This window comes from Aquarana catesbeiana, linkage group LG08, assembly GCF_042186555.1.
Source record: "Aquarana catesbeiana isolate 2022-GZ linkage group LG08, ASM4218655v1, whole genome shotgun sequence".
In the NCBI taxonomy this organism is placed as follows: Eukaryota; Metazoa; Chordata; class Amphibia; order Anura; family Ranidae; genus Aquarana; species Aquarana catesbeiana.
The window spans coordinates 195,303,040-195,320,275 of record NC_133331.1 but is presented as its reverse complement, the minus strand read 5'-3'; the positions used below and the strand labels follow the sequence as shown (position 1 = coordinate 195,320,275).

At 40.0% G+C, this 17,236-nt stretch overlaps 1 protein-coding gene across 2 annotated transcripts in view; it reads right to left on the bottom strand.

The window, feature by feature from the left end:
- Positions 1–17,236, bottom strand: part of VCL (vinculin) — a 126,801-nt gene that overhangs the window by 73,835 nt on the left and 35,730 nt on the right. For both annotated transcript variants that reach the window (XM_073596757.1, XM_073596758.1), the window contains exons 2-3: positions 5,001–5,071; positions 2,199–2,349 (exon numbers count right to left, since the gene is read on the bottom strand). In XM_073596757.1, coding sequence (XP_073452858.1) covers positions 2,199–2,349; positions 5,001–5,071 — 222 coding nt within the window. The remainder of the gene's footprint in view (positions 1–2,198; positions 2,350–5,000; positions 5,072–17,236) is intronic.

Genomic DNA, 17,236 nt, shown 5'->3' with positions numbered 1-17,236 from the left:
TCCCCTGATTGGCTAAATGACTGATGACTGAGCCAATGGCGCTGCTGCGGTGTCTCAGCCAATCAGGAGAGTTGCGGACGGCTAAGACACACGTGGAGTTCGCTGCAGAGAGATGGAGTTCAGGTAAGTCCTGGGGAGGCTGCTATACACAGGTGGTTTATCTTAATGCATAAAATGTATTAAAATAAAAAAAACCTTGTGCCTTTACAACTCCTTTAACAGATTGATATGACCCTCTTATTACAGAAAGGTCAAAGCACATTAGAAAATCAGACAACATGCGGGTCTCCTTTTTCAATGTAGTCATCAACAGGTGACAAGTGCCAAAACCATCTCAGGGGACATCCTATGGGTCTCCTCAATCCTATGTGTATCCTGGTATTTGACATATCAAAAGACAAGAAGCTCTGGGTTCCCGGAAGACGTCAGTTGTGATGAAAACCGGAAGCTAACAGGAGGCCATTTTGTTATCGCTTTGGAGTCTGATTACAAGCGCTTTTTATTTACATAAATGTGAGTGTTTTTACACTTTCTAATAAAATAAATTTTAAATCGGTTTACACTATGAGGAACCTCTTGCTTTGCCTTTGATATGTTACATACAGTTGTGCTTATAAGTTTACATACCCTGGCAGAATTTATGATTTTTTGGCCATTTTTCGGAGAATATGAATGAAAGCCATTTGTTATCAATCAACTGTGTTTACTCTTTTTAAATTATAATCACAAGAGAAACTATCCAAATGACCCTGATCAAAAGTTTACATACCCCAGTTCTTAATACCATGTATTGCCCCCTTTAACATCAATGACAGCTTGAAGTCTTTTGTGGTATTTGTGGATGAGGCTCTTTATCTTCTCAGATGGTAAAGCTGCCCATTCCTCTTGGCAAAAAAGCCTCCAGTTTATGGTTGTGGCCAAAAAGCTCAATTTTGGTCTCATCACTCCAAATGACTTTGTGCCAGAAGGTTTGAGGCTTGTCTCTGCTGTTTGGCAGGATACATTGTGGCATTTGCGTAGTAATGGCTTTCTCCTGGCGACTCAGCCATGCAGCCCATCTTTCTTCAAGTGCCTCCTTATTGTGCATCTTGAAACAGCCACACCACATGTTTGCAGAGAGTCCTGTATTTCACCTGAAGTTATTTGTGGGATTTTCTTTGCATCCCGAACAATTTTCCTGGCAGTTGTGGCTGAAATTTTAGGTGGTCTACCTGACCATGGTTTGGTTTCAACAGAACCCCTCATTTTCCGCTTCTTGATTAGAGTTTGAACACTGCTGATTGGCATTCTCAATTCCTTGGATATTTTTTTATATCCCTTTCCTGTTTTATATAGTACAATTACCTTTTACCGCAGATCCTTCGACAATTCTTTTGCTTTCCCCATGACTCAGAATCCAGAAACGTCAGTGCAGCACTGGATGAAAGATGCAAGGGTCAGGAGTCCAGAAACTTATTGACCTTTTATACACACACACACGAATTAGAAGCAAGCAGATCACAGGTGAGGATGGTTACCTTTTAATAGCCATTCAAACCCCTTTGTGTCAACTTGTGTGCATGTTATCAGGCCAAAATCACCAGGGTATGTAAACTTTTGATCAGGGTCATTTGGGTAGTTTCTGTTGTGATTATGATTTAAAAAGAGTAAACACAGTTGAGTGATAATAAATGGCTTCAGCCAAACACTAACCATGAGTGAAAGACATGTTTTTGTGTTATCAGTCATATTCTCTGAAAAATGGCCAAGAAATCATAAATTCCTCCAGGGTATGTAAACTTATGAGCACAACTGTACCTTATGATTATGATTGAACAGACCTGTAGGATGTCCCCTGAGATGGTTTTGGCACTTGTGACCTGTTTCAACAATTCTTGTGAAGCCAGACAAGTGACACTTTTTTTTCTTTTTTTAATTCAGCTTGCTGCATCTTTTGTTGCTCACCTGCTCACTAGCCAATAAAAGTCACTGTGCTGGATAAATACCCAATGAGCATAAATATATCAACCGATATAGAAATTTGAAAAGCCGAAAAATAAAAATATAGTGTCACCTTCCTGGTTTGCAGTGTCTATTTTTCTGTTTATCGGGAGTTCTGCTTTAATTACTAAAGAAAAAGGATGAAATACCAACAAATACACAGGTCATCCTACATATAGGGCAGCAGTGATTCCAGCAAAAAAAATCTAGACACCTACCTCAGCCTCATCAAATGTCAGGAGCAGATCTGAGGTACCGGAGAGGATTCCACGAGATCCATCAATAAGGTAATCACGAGCTGGCACAGAATATGGATCTGCATGCAGCATTTGAGCAGCCTGGACAAGCTTAGCACAAGCATTTTCTACTCTGGGGCAAAAAAAAATAAAAAATGAGAGGACACATGTGAAGTTACAATAAAGCATAAAAAAAAAAAAAAAAAAACACAACACAACAATATTTTAATATTTTTAATACTATTAAAAGAAGCAATTTTGATCACTTTTAAAATGACATCTAAAAAACAATTCTTCTACACTAAGCGTACAAACATTACTGTTATAAAACACATGAACAATATTTAAAAAAAAAAAAAAAAAAAAAAAAAAAAAGCAAACTACCTTTTTACCTTGAGCCATCAAAGTAGGTTGTAAAGTAAGAGTCAAGAGAAGGTAAGGTTTTATAATATTAATAAAATATATTAACTCTGCAGAAACCGAATTACATTTAAACACAGCAAAAAAAAAAAAAAACTTTCAAGATTAACATAAAACGAAGCAAAAAAGTAAACTATTGCAGTTTACCAGACTGTGTGAAAAATGAATGCAGCCGCTGGTAAGCTGCAATAGGCTCTCCGGGCCAGTTCACACCAGAATCACATAGAAATGCTGTGCGATCCTGTGCGATTCCTTGCGCATTACCCTGCAGTGTGAATTTCAGAGAGAGCCCTTTCATTTGATTGGGCTGAAATCACACAAAAAGTAGTCATTGCACTACTTTTGAAAAATGTGCCATACCAAATTGCATGGTACTGCAGTAGCATGCGATCTGGGGCTCGCAAAACACACTGCATTTCTGAACTGCTTTGCCGTTAATGTTATTGGCACCTGCAGAGATCGCAAAGACAGTGCATTTTAAACACGGTGTGGAAAACACACTCAGGTTGTGCCTTTCCTATACCAAGTTCTATTGTGAATTGGCTCTCAGATAAGAATGGCCCCTATGTTTGTTTAACCACTTGCTGTCCGCCTGCAATTTACAGCAAGCAAGCGGCGGCTGTAGGGAAAAGCAGCGTACCCATACATCGCTGCCTACTTCCAGGTTTACGGCACACACGTGCATTCCTCGTCCAGCTACTGCTGTGATTATACCTAGTGGGAGTCTGTCACTAAGCCACAGCCAACGATTCACGGCCAGGACCTGCTGATCAGCGATGTCCACTCACAGCCCAGAGCTCTGTGTGGGTAAATGCAGAGCTCTGTACCGAGGGAGCGATCTGTCAGTTCTCATCAGGCATGACAAACAGAGATTAGTGAAAAGCAGCGGACTTTACACATAGTTAGGCACACTTTTAACCCCTTGATCACCCTAGATGTTAACCCCTTCCCAGCCAGTGTATAGTATTATCTCTGTATTAATGTCAGCGGCAGTTAGTTCCCCCCCAGCATCAGTATCAGATTGACTGCCTTAGTATTGCAGTTCCGTTATAAAGTAGCTGATGGCCACCATTAGTAATATTTTTTTATAATATATATATATATATATATATATATATATATATATATATATATACACACACACACACACACACACACACACACACACACACACACACACACACCATAGTTTAAAGGCGCTATAACTTTCATGCAAACCAACAAACACTTATTGGGAATTTTTTTTTAAAAAACAATATGTCAGAGTAATAAAATATACAAGCGCAAAAATCACAAGCACATATAGAAACAACAGCTGAACACTCCACTAACACTAATTGAAGTTCATGAGGAAAAAAATTCATATAAGAAAGCACACAAATTCCAAATAAAGTGAAAATGTGGAGAAAAATTAGCTGCGCTCTATATCTAAACCCATTACCTAAATATTGGTATTCAAACCAGTATGAATATTGTGAATAATAAATAAAAAATATTAGATAAAAAAAAGAGGTATATAAAAATATATGAATCAAACGTAATCCAAATAAAGTGACGATGTGCCTTGTAAATAATGGACTCCGTGTCAGATGTGTAAAACCTCCACCTTAGACGCTCTATGCAGCTCACCTCAACGCCAGGACCCCTGAGTTAACAAAGGGTCAAACAGACTTTCCCATAAAGGGCAAATATCCAGAAGCGTGGTCACAGTGATCTTCCTGATGTGGATCTCATAGAAAGCCTGTTTGACCCTTTGTTAACTCAGGGGTCCTGGCATTGAGGTGAGCGGGATAGAGTGCCTAAGGTGGAGGCTTTACACGTCTGACATGGAGTCCATTGTTTAAAAAGGCACATTGTCACTTTATTTGGAATTCTGTGTGCTTTCCTATATCAATTTTTTGCTCATGGTTGCAGGAAAGAAGTTTGCACCGTTTATGGCCTGCTTAACTCTTTGTTAGAACTGATAACGAGATCTACTAGCAAAGTACAGACAGGGCTCATTATAGTAAACATAACCCCCAGCCACTCACTGATGTAACCTAGAAGGGGAAACCCAAGTACGATTTTTAAGCAAGTAAAAGGATAAAAAATTTTTGCTAGTTATGCTATGTTAAATGGGAACATGTATATAAAGTAGGTGTTATCCCAATAAGGCTGCGAAATTGGAAATACATTTCAACAAGTGTTAGAATTTTTTTTTTTTACTATTATTTAGATTTTAGAGTTAAGAAGCAGTTGAAAAAAAATAAACCAGTCTTTTACCTAACATTACATATAGGTAATAACAGTAATGGACAATAGGAAATATAAGATTCTGAAAAATCTCTATGCTCATATAATAGAGGCCACAGACCGAACACTCACTTGATGAATGCAGGCGGCATGTCTCTCCTCATTATCTGATCATCGGTCGTCTGAACAGTTTCTTTCCCAACCTGAAAGAAAACAAAAGTTGGCAAGATTTAATAAAGTCCCTTTATTTGTTAATAGGGCAAGTAAGAGGTAATCGCAACTGCTGGCTTGGAGTCTAGTTCTGCTTTGTGATTAGAGCTCCCAGGTACAGTAAGAGAAGGTATCCAAGCAACAGGGTGGATATAAATCAATGATAAAAAAAATAATTAAAAAAAAAAAGAAGTGATATTTAATTAAATCAGATTTTTTTGATTTTCATCAATTTTAATAAAATGCTTTTGGAGTAAAAATCTATCTAAAAGATAGTTTTCTATTTAAGATACATTCATTATTTAGTTTATACGTCATGAAATGGAGCTCAGTTATGTAGCATGAGGCTGTATATTCTGCAATATTTACATTTTTGGAAAAACTCAATGAATCCAAGCTCCGCAAGCTGAGATAACATGCACTGAATTGATGCATTCAGTAACCATGAGATAAAACAAAGTTCGGGAATATTTCTTTATCCCATGGTTTTGCAAATCTATGTACACTACAAACTGTAGGATGATTCAGTTCTGATATCGGTGTTTTACTAACTTGACAGCTTATTATTCTAAAGAGGAAACCTTCATTTTGTTTGCAAATAATAAAATATTCTAACTCTCAGAAAGAATAAGTGCTTACATTTAAAGAGCACCTGTCATTTCAGATCTATCATGGCAGCGCCTGTTAGCGGGCATCCACTCACCTGCTTCCGCCACATCCCTCACCTTGTTGTGTCACTGCCGCATTACCAGCCGTCCCATTAAAGTTAATGGGATTGTTGATGAGTCAACAGCAGGTCAGAGGAGGAGCTGCTGCGGAAAAAAGATGATGGTTGCTCTTTAAAAATTATGATTTAAATCAAGCCTTTTTACTAGCAATTTAAATCACCTGGATTTAAATCAAATCCACCCTGCCAAGCAATAAGACAATATTTGGTGGAGGACGGCGTACAATACTTTGCTTTGTACCAGATGCACTTTGAATGTTTTTGCAATAATTCAGAAACACCAATTATGGAGAAAAAAAAAGCGATACCACAGAGGACAAGAGCCTCAAGCTGGCAATGCAAGCAAAGTAATAACTTTGGAATTACTTGCACTAAGGCTTGGTTCACACTGCCACGACCTGAAAGTCATGTGACTTACAGTGCAACTGCCAGGCAACTTCCTGGCGACTTGACTGCTACTTTATGCGACTCTGAAGCAACTTTCAGGGACTGCTGGTGTAATCTTCTTGCAATGTTGAATCCAAATTGCATCAATATAGATAAGAATCTGACTTCTAATAAAGTCTATGGGCTAAAGTCAGAGCAACTTCAGTAGTGCTAAGACAGCTCTCATTGACTAACATGGGATTTCACATGTCACGCGACTCGGGGTCTCAAGTCGAATCCCAAGTTGCGGCAGTGTGAACCGAGCCTTAAGCCTCGTACACATGATTGGATTGTTGGCCAACAAAAGCAAGGACTTTTGTCCAAAGGGCGTTGGCCCAAACTTGTCTTGCATACACACGGTCACACAATTGTTGGCCAACAATTACGAATGTAGTGACGTACTACGTTGTTTTTCAGCTCTTTAGCGCCACCCTTGGGCTCCTTCTGCTAATTTTGTGTTAGTAGAAGTTTGGAGCATGTTGATTCGCACTTTTCAATTTGCGCTTATCAGTTTGTTTCTGAACGGCCGTTCGTCATGCTGGAATCGGAGGAGATAACGTGTTATTTATTATTGGCCTTGGACTTATTGCTTTGACATTTTTTTTTTGGTTGAATAATGATTTGATTTGGTATATTTTCTAGATTTTTGGATGCATAGAATGCACTTTTTGGTTAAGTACTATTGGCAGATAGCATGTCTAATTTTATTTGTTTTCTCTAATGCACAATAAAAAAAAATTGTGGAGAATAATACTTGGCTATGTGTTTTACTTCAAATGACAGTTTGGGAGCAGGCAGTTACATTTAAAAAATACAATGTAAAATTGACAAGGGACACCAACATAGTTGTATCTTTGATTTTAAAAACTACGGGATAATGGTGTTGTGGTAACTTGCACAAATAAAAAAAAACATAATATTATTCTTGATATCACTAGAAAATAAAAGCCTTTGAAAATTCGTTTGCAAATAACTCCAGCAGTATCACCAGCAAAGCAGCTTCATTATTATCCCATTAAAGAAGAGAATTGTGTGCTGCATTTGGAGATTTCATAATTTGCCATGTCACGAATGTTAATTCTCAATTACAAACGTTAGTTTACAAGACCAACCGCTTCTGCTTCTGAGCATCCACGTTTGTACTTTTGTCCGACAAACTTGTGTACACACGCTCGGAAAATCCGACAACACACATTTGTCCGCGGAAAATTTGAAAACCTACTAGCCAACAATTGTCCCATGGAGCATACACACGTCGGATTTTCCGCCAACAGCCTGACATCCAACATTTCCCGTCAGAAAGTCAGATCGTGTATACGCGGATTAAGACTACATATATTTGCCAGACTCTTTGGCCTCCAGAACAACATGCCCAATATAGAGGTTTCAACAAAACGGAAGAGCATCACATAACAGCAAAATATTTTACAGCCAAACTGCTAGGAAAAAAAATTACAATTTTTTTTTCAACGTTCTCTGTAAACCTGTATATACTACAGCCAGAGGGCCGCTGGGGGTACTAAAATTTACAGCCCGCTTTGATCTTTGGGGCTCTACTGCTGTGACTTGCCATCTCCTACCTAGCACTGGCACATTCTCCCACCTCACCCATTGATGAACCTTCAAGACAAAAGATTTTTTAGCATCCCCAGGTATAGTAACCAAGCTGGACCAATCTAAAAGTAAAAAACAACCAGCTACCCCAACAGCCATTTTAGTAAGCTAGCATCTACCAGTCTGCAATATTTATTCCCAGTCACTGTCCATATCTACTAAAAGAAAGCTTGTATGGTATACATAGCACACACGGTATATGTGAGATACCAGCCCATGCGTCCCTAAAGAAAAAGTAGATAGCAGCTTAATCAGCACATATTCCAAGTCAAAACTAGATTGTTTAATAAGCAGTTTTAAAATGACATTCACATTTAACCATGCATGTTCTTCCATATAATTATCGTAATGAGCCACCAGAGGGAGATATTTACTGCTGAAATCACTCCTTCTCCGGCTCAGTCTCCCTGTGTCACACACAGTAGCTCAGTGGGGGAGATTGCAACATTGTTTATGTTAATACAGCGATCTGTCAGGTTTTTTTTTTTTTTGTTCAGCCCACTGGGTCAAAAGAAACAAAATTATAGTGTGTACCAATCTTCCTTTAGATTTTTTTAAAACCATTTAATATGAGGTCAAACACTTTCAATTTATATGCAATCAGGCAGGCCATTGCACTACACAGTTGAAGGTAAATCTAAAGGAAATTGAACAACACAAGTGTGTATCCAGCTTTACACTGATGAGCAGTAGTAGAGCAGAAACATTGTGTACAGCTGTAAATCAAAAAGACGAGCCTGTGTATGCAAGCAAAAAATATGTTTTTTTTCCCAATGTGACCTTTAGGGTTGATTTACTAAAACAGAAAAGGTGCAAAATCTGGTTCAGCTCTGCATAAAAACCAATCAGCTTCCAGGTTTTTTGGGGAGTCAAAGCTTAATTGAACAAGCTGAAGTTAGAATCTGATTGGCTACCATGCACAGCTGTACCAAAATTTACATCTCCAGTTTTAGTAAATCAATCCCTATGGGTATATATAGATGGGTCATTCCAATCAGACCTGCTTGTCAGTTTTTCAAGCAGATATGACCAGAACCTCAAAATGTCAATCTATACAGAGGAGGATGCAAACGAAAGTGCATCCGTTTACATCCAACTACCTCCAAGTCAGTCTTGCCTGGGTACAAGGGAGGAGAGAGGGGAGAACAGAAAGTATTTGCATTCTTTTCCTTTTTTGAACCTAAGCGTGGTGGATTGGCAGTAAAAGGATGTCATTGGATGCACATCCATGTATATTCGCCTGCTTAGAGACCCAACATGGACTCATTAGGATCGGTCCCCAAATCCCCTGCAGACCTGGATGGACATTGTTCATGTGAAAGGTCCAAGACTTTGATCTAAAACAGCAATTTACACAGAAAATGGTGACTCCTACAAAATAAGTCTTCAATTTCCACTTCAGCTCCAGAAGGTTTTACCCCCTTCCTGACCAGGCCATTTTTTGCAATACGGCACTGCGTTGCTTTAACGGACAATTGTGCGGTCGTGCAATGCTGTACCCAAATAGAGCTTTCTTTTTGTGGCATTTGATCGCCTCTGCAGTTTTTATTTTTTGCGCTATAAACAAAAAAAAGCGACAATTTTGAAAAAAGAAAATATTTTTTACTTTCTGCCATGAAACACATCCGATTTAAAAAAGTAAATCACATTTTTTTATCAATTTAGGCCAATTTGTATTCTGCTACATATTTTTGCTAAAATGAAAAAAAAAAAATTAACACAAAAAGCGTATATTGATTGGTTTGCGCAAAGGTTATAGTGTCTACAAACTATGGGATAGATTTATGGACTTTAATTTCTTTTGTTTTTACTAGTAATGTCAGCGATCAGCGATTTTTTTTTGCAGGACTGCGACATTGCAGCAGAAAAATCTGACACCAAGTGACACTTTTTGGGGACCACTGACACCAATACAGTGATCAGTGCTAGAAAAAAATGCACTGTCACTGTATAAATGACACTTACATTTAAGGGGTTCTCAGGGGCAATCAAAGGGTTAACTGTGCTCCTAGGGAAAGCTTTCTAACTGTGTGGGGGATGGACTGACTGGAAGAAGAGACACATCTGGGTTCCTGATTAGCAGGAACACAAGATCTCTCTCCATGTCTGACAGGCAGACTGCCGTTCTGCCTCTCCTACGAATGATCGCAGGTGGTCATCGAGGCCCCCAGACCCGCTGATTAGCTCCTGTTGTGTCCAATCACAGTGCGGTGCGCGCCCCCCAGAGCAAACACCAGCGCTTAAGGGCCGCCCTGCCACAGTAAATGTACGTGGGGCGTTCCTCAAGTGGTTAAAAAAAAAAAAAAAAAAAAGAACACTGATAAAGTCATCCACATGTGTACTGTTAAGAAAGTTCTTGCCACCCATTAAACCACTCCTAGTTAGAGCCTCCCAACTCACAAATAAATGATCTATACACACACACACACACACACACACACACACACACACACACACACACAGAGTGATGACAGACCCTGCTATAATCATTACCATGATACTGGGACTAGACAGAGCCACCAAATAACTGACTTAATCACCAGCAATTCTAGTATGAAATAGGATCTGACTCTAGTAAGACTCATGCCTACCAGACTTCATCCAACCGCTAAGTTCTTCTAGATCTCTGAGAACACTTATAAATAAACTGAACATCCAAATAAAAGGATTTTAAAAAGGTTGATTTGCTTGCTGCTAAGAAATGATAACTTTGACACAGCAGCCCTTTATGACACCATAAGGAGTTCACGGCTGGTCAGCCTTCTGCCCATAAAAGGAAGGAAACAGAAATGTCATCTGGAGAATGAGTTTCTTTCATGAGATGAGCTGGTAAACCCATTACCCACAATTTCCAGCTGTGTAAGGTTCATGTACAATAGAGGGGGGGGGGGATTAAAAGGAAATGAGAGCATTAGTTAAATTGCCATCTCAGTTCTTACATGTTTGCCATACCAGATCTCCATTATTTTATTACACATACACAATTGTAGATCCTTCTTTTTAAGACTATACATATTTACCTAAGTCACTTGGTCTCCTTGATAAATCTCAGGTAAAACCCGGCATGCTAGTTGTACCCAAGTTGATCAACTTGGTACATTCAAATAAAGTGTAGGAAAAAGGGCGCTACCTAACCAACGTGCTATGAAAAATAAATCTCAATATAGAGTAAACCAATCAACAAATGACCATGAAAAAATGTGAATGTTCAACAAGTGACTGTGGGCTTAAAATGACATAAAATTTAAAAAATGTGTCCATTGGTAAAAATGGGAACAAAAAAAAAATAATAAAGCGATCAATTCCACTTATATAGCTCCAACGCCATTGTGTCTGTGAAATATTGTGCTTCAATGTATCAAAACCACAGTGCTCCATCCAAAGTGAGATGTTCAATTGCACTCACCAGAAACCTTCGGCCACACAGTGACCATCAAGCATGGATGTATGTATGTATGTATGTATGTATGTATGTATGTATGTATGTATGTATGTGAAACTATCCAATCGATCGATATGCCAGTCTTGATCCGCTCAAACTCCTAACTCCTTTCCCAGTTTAAGGCTCTACAAGGACGGCTCCACCAATGAGCCACAGAGGCAGATGATCGTGTAATACCGTTAATTAAACAATGTTAAAACCAATTGTGTATTGCACTCACATGTATACAGTGATTAATGGGCATCAAGTCATATGCAGCTCTAGACCCAATGGTGTCTGATCCGTTTGCTCTGTAACAAACAGCATGCAATCCACCCAGAATAGTAGCGGAACACAAAAGCTCCTCATTAAATGCGTCTAAAGCCTCTCTTCAATGCATTTCACACATGCGTGCGTCATCAGGAAGTCACAACTTGATACATTCAGCCTGCCCTTACACAGTTGGACCATGTACAGCCTGCCTAAGAATGTGAAGCCAATCTCTATGAAAACTGGAGTACAACCAGACACAGAGCTTTCAACATCTCAACCATGCTACTACTAGCAAACCCACCAAGGCATGGTTTAAAAATAAGGAATAGAGGATTATGGACTGGCCTATTCAAAGCCCTGATTGGAATCCTATTGAAATGTTGTGGGGGAATTTGAAACTGGCAATTCATGCAAGAAACCCACAAACATCTTGCGCCTGAAGGCATTTTGCATGGAGGGGTGCTCAAATGTCAAACTGCTAAACATCTTGAAGAAGTGATTGACGCTAATGCTCGTTTGGCTGTACGATCACAGGAGTGCTGTTGGTTCTGCACTCCTGTGACTCGTTTTCAGCAGACAGCTGGTAGAAACCCGCTGTCGGCTGACGTCACAGAGCCAGTCCAGGTTGGGGCAAGATCGTGACAATCAAGTCACTAGACCGGCACACGGCTCAGCTGCTGAGAGCCCGAGCCAGCCGCACCTGCCCCCTCCACAACCCAGTAGCACAGAGCTGTGAGAACTGAGCAATCAGCGGTCTTTGATCGCTCGTTTCTCAGTCTTAGAGCCGGTGGAGGACCGATGCTGCAGCCACCTAGGTAAGTATGATTTTGAAAAAATAAACAAAACAAACTTCTCATTGAACCACATCAGCACTGTTCACACAGGGGTGACTTGTCAGACGACTTAGCCGCCAGACAAGTCACGTCCCGTTCTGTTCTATGGAACCGTTCAAGTCGCTGACTTAGAAAAAGGTTCCTGTACTACTTTTGGGGCGACTTCAGACGACTTGCATTGACTTCTATACAGAAGTCGTTTTGCAAGGTGCAAGTCGTTTTGCAAGGTGAAGTCGTGTGCAGGTCGCCTCACAGAGTCGGCCTGCAAGTCGTGTTGCCCCTGTGTGAACCAAGCCTAAGAAATAGGAAATGAAGTCAAAGGAAACTGTGTTTGGAAATACATTTCTAGAGAACGACGAGTAACACTGTGGTTTAAATTGAACAGCGGTAAGATTTAAAATGTTTTTTATTGCTGAAGTTGAGAAATCAGATCTGTCAGTTCCTTAACCTTTTTTTGTTCAGTCATGTTCCGAGCCACGTATGACCAGCTTTACCATGTCTTCACTGATTAGATTTGCCTCTATTGCTACAGAGGTGACCACCATCACCAGGACTGAAAGGAAGGGGAAACTTCCACAATTCCATACAGTGATGATTTATTAAAGTGTACATCAAGCTAAAATCTTTAAAGTAGAACTATATGCAAAAATTTTTTTTTCCCATTTTAGAGCAAGGGAGGGTTATAACCCCTGTCTGATTTTATTTTTTTCGCCATCTGTGTCCCATTGCAGAGATTTCCCTTCACTTCCTGTCCCATAGCCAAACAGGAAGGGAATCCCCGCAAATTAAAAGGAGTTTTTTTGGAGACCCCCAGGTCACCAGAACTAGTGTCCCCTCTATTACTTTTCTGGGGACAACTCAAAATTTGGGATTTATTTTACTTTCAATAATGGTAAAGAAGACAAATAGAGGGGGGAAATCTCCATAATGGGGTGCAGGCAGCAATAAAAACTGACAAGGGTTTTAATCCATCTCCACTCTATCCAAAAAAAAAAAAAAGTTTTGCCTTTAGTTATACTTTAAATTTAGTATTAAATGGCGAAGGATTAGAATTTGTTTTGCTTTTACTGCCACCCAGGGCGATCAGAAATTTTGATTGAGGTTTGTCAAGCCGGGTTTGTTTAAGCAGGGTCACCCATGTCGGACAGTCATGCAGCAAAAAAAAAAAAAAAAAAAAAAAACACAATCGTATCAGAGTTTACAAGGGCACAGACTTATACAGCCATTTACTTGTATGGCATGCTGTGCGTAGCAGGTGTCGCTTCCCAGGCACAGGAAGGCGCAGGGAAATTACGCTAGGCATAGATCATGCCTGTAAAAGCTTGTGCATGAACCCTAACGCTCTTACGGTTTGTTAATAATAGGTCAATAGTCTGGGTAAAGTACATTTTAAATACTACACAAATGATCACCATGTTCATGATTTATTAGTTGGACCAATGTGAGGATTAGAAGGATCCAAACTTAACCACAACTTAAAGCGGGGGTCCACCTATCTATCTTTTTTTTTTTTTTTTTTAGTTCATTCACAAACTTTTCTTCTCAGAATTACATACTCACATATTGTATGTAATATGTCCGCCTGTGTCAGATTTCGTCGGAAAGAATAACTTATATTATTCACTGCAGGCGGTTTCCATCTTCATTGTGGGCATTTGAAGCCCACAAGCATTTATTTCCTGGATGTGGTGAATGCTGTGCTCCCAGCATTCACTGCTCGTTCCCGCACATGCTCAGTGGCATCCTGGGAAGCCTGAGACTAGCTCCCAGGAGTCTGGGAGAGGCTAGAAACACGCCTACTCCCATGGGAGGAGAACCAGGAAGTGCAAAGAAGAATAGAAAAATAAAAGGTAATTACGGCGATTTAAATTTTTTTAAACAGCATGTCAGCATCTAGGCAAGGAAGAGAATACATACAGATATTGTTCAACATTTGGGTGGAACCCCGCTTTAAATTGAAAAAAGTATTTGTACAAGATTAGATTTGAGGCTTCGGAGCCCTGGAGACACATCTGCAGGTATCTCCACATAGGATAGAGAATTTATAGGTGCCTGCTTTACAGTGAAATCATTTGATTTACACTCTTGGCTCTTTATAGGCATACTTTAAATGTAGGTGCAAACACCCCTTCAGATACACAATTAAAGTGTCTTTCCACTTTTGCAGCCAAAATTGGAATAATACCTACTATATATTTGTTACACGTTCTCATTCACATAGCATCGCTCAAAAAACATTTAGGTAAATGCTTCCCCTTTTGGATGCCCTTTTCTGATAACTCCAGCATTGAAAAATCAAAACCTACTTCTTTCTTGTTGTTTATGAGGGGGATATGGAGAACGTTGTTGGACATAATCAAAATATAAACTCCTAAAAAACTCATAAAAACTCCTGCCCGCAGCTTCGGCCTAGTCCGCGGCGTCCGGCCTCGTGGACTAGGCCAAAGCCGGGCCTCGCCTAAAAACTCCTGCACGCAGCTCTTTAGGCCCAGCGTGGTGAAAAAAAAAAAAAAGAAAAAAAAATCTAGAAAAAATTGATTTGCTTAAATTTTGAATCTATTTGACCTCTCAACTTGATTCAAGATTTAAATCGATTTTTTCCCCAGCCCTAGCAGTATGTTACATCCATATTTAGGGTGTAACATGCGCTTATCCACCCACCTCCCACTCTGTGATCTTCTCCCCACTGTCAAAATTTAAAAACAGCATGGCTGTGCGGGGCTCCACACATGCCATTCATTAATTCACAACTTCCTGTGTATTAAAAGACAAGTACCATTAGCCATTGTGGCTGAAGGCATGTAGTTCTCAATGAACTACATTGGTTCTTTCTGCAATTCAGAAACTGCCTCTCTGTATCGGAGGTACGGGCAGACAGTGTACTGAGAGTCTGCAGGATCCAGGCATTGCATCCGCGTAATGCTTTTCAGGAAGCAATGTAAAAAAATTTAAAAATAAAACAATGCACTTTTTTTTTTTTTCTACCTACAAAAAGATGTATATTATTTTTTCTTTACAAAAGGTGAACTTATCCATTACAGACACTTAATGAGATCTGCTAGCAAAGTACAGACACAGTTATCAGATCTAAACTGGATTTGGACACAGTCTGTCCTAACAAGGGTTAAAGGTTAAGAGGCTTGCCTTCTTCATTGTATGTTTCTGGGAGGAACTCGGCCTGTCCTAAGCCTTCCTAGTGGGACATACTCACCCTAACACTGCCAAAGCACCTTCTCCTATAAAATATCTAAAAGCCAAGAAACTTTTTTTTTTTTTTTACTTTGAGGCATGCTGCGTGAATGGGAACAAAACTTTGAAGCGGATCCTCGGTCTTTCCCCTCCAACAATTTTTTTTAACCCCTCCTTACCAGGGGTTGCATTTTGAACATATCAGATAGTAACCAACCCAGCGGATCCAGCACTGTCCCAAGATCCTCTTTTGTTTTGCCCTTGCTCAGTCCTGCGCTGCCAAGTTCTCCAGGTTCAGCCAGCCGGCCTACCTATGATGCGCCACTTAACACCCCCCTCATTTACTGAATGGAGGGACAATGCCTCCTGGAATATGTGACATGCATACCACAGGAGGCAAAGGGCGCCGAAGGGTGAAGAGCCACTTTAAGTCTATGTAATATAACTAGTTAATACCTTGGCGAGTCTAAGAAAAAGAAACCGAATCCCAGGGCACCATTACCAAAAAGGTACCAAATTGAAGTCTGAGGAAGAAAAATATAAATCATACAAAAGTATACTAGCAGGCAATAACATAGTAAAGTAACCAAATGCTGTGCCCAACTTGCAGCTGGAGGCCTTTGGTATACTTTATTACAGGTATGTATATAGCTCAGTCAATTTACACAGTGCTTCACATTTATTTTGTACAATCACATCAGTCCCTGCCTTTAAGGGGCTTACAATCCCCCAACTGTCACTCATACATACACATACTTTAGTTTCAAACTGCCATCACTCAGCTTCTGGTTCAGTTCTGGTTTTGTACTCCAATGCACGTCACAGAAATTCCTGTAGAAGCAGAGAATGACAAGTTTGAAATTGATGAAATATAATGCCAACAGTGAAAGCTTTGGTGTTGTGCTCTGGAAGCATACTGATATCTGTTGTTCCCACATATCTCAAAAACTGCGGGAAATCAAGCCAAGCGGGTGGCAGAGATAGAAAGCCACTGTCAGCTCCACATTCTCCTGTCACTCCACCAGGATGTGCTAAATTAGAATGACCTTTACTCTACAGTTTCACAGCCATTATCCTGTCATCACACAGACAACTCTATGCAAACTGGAGAAAGAGACCCTGCGCTGACCCAATGGCTGCCCACAGGTGGTACAAGACCACCCAACTGCCTTCCAGAACAGAGCCAGACACAATCTATGGGCAGAAAATGCACAGATCACGCTGTCTATTTCTAAGCTGATAGAGCCAAAAAAGAACTCCACACAAATATGATAAAAATGTAGGCCCCATATACAATGGAGAGCACATGCTGCAGTGTTTTCTCCACACTGTGCCTGCATTTATGGTCCATTCATAAAATTCAGACCATAATATACCATACAAACCAGAATGCTGCACACCCCATGATTGATGAAGGAGGCAGTCATGTCTTCCAGATATTAGGTGACAATGGCTCTCCTGCCACCTCCCCCATTCTAAAATTTCAATGAAGCGCCAATTGCTTCAGAGTCCCTAAACATGCAAAGTGCTGTGCTTTATAAATATATGAGGGGTTCGGCGGTTACACCACAACAGTGCTCTACAAACTAGGACCCTTAGGGCTCGTTACCGTCATATCCATTAATCTACATGCATCAATGGCGGTTCATCATGACACCTTTGCGCATAGAAAACA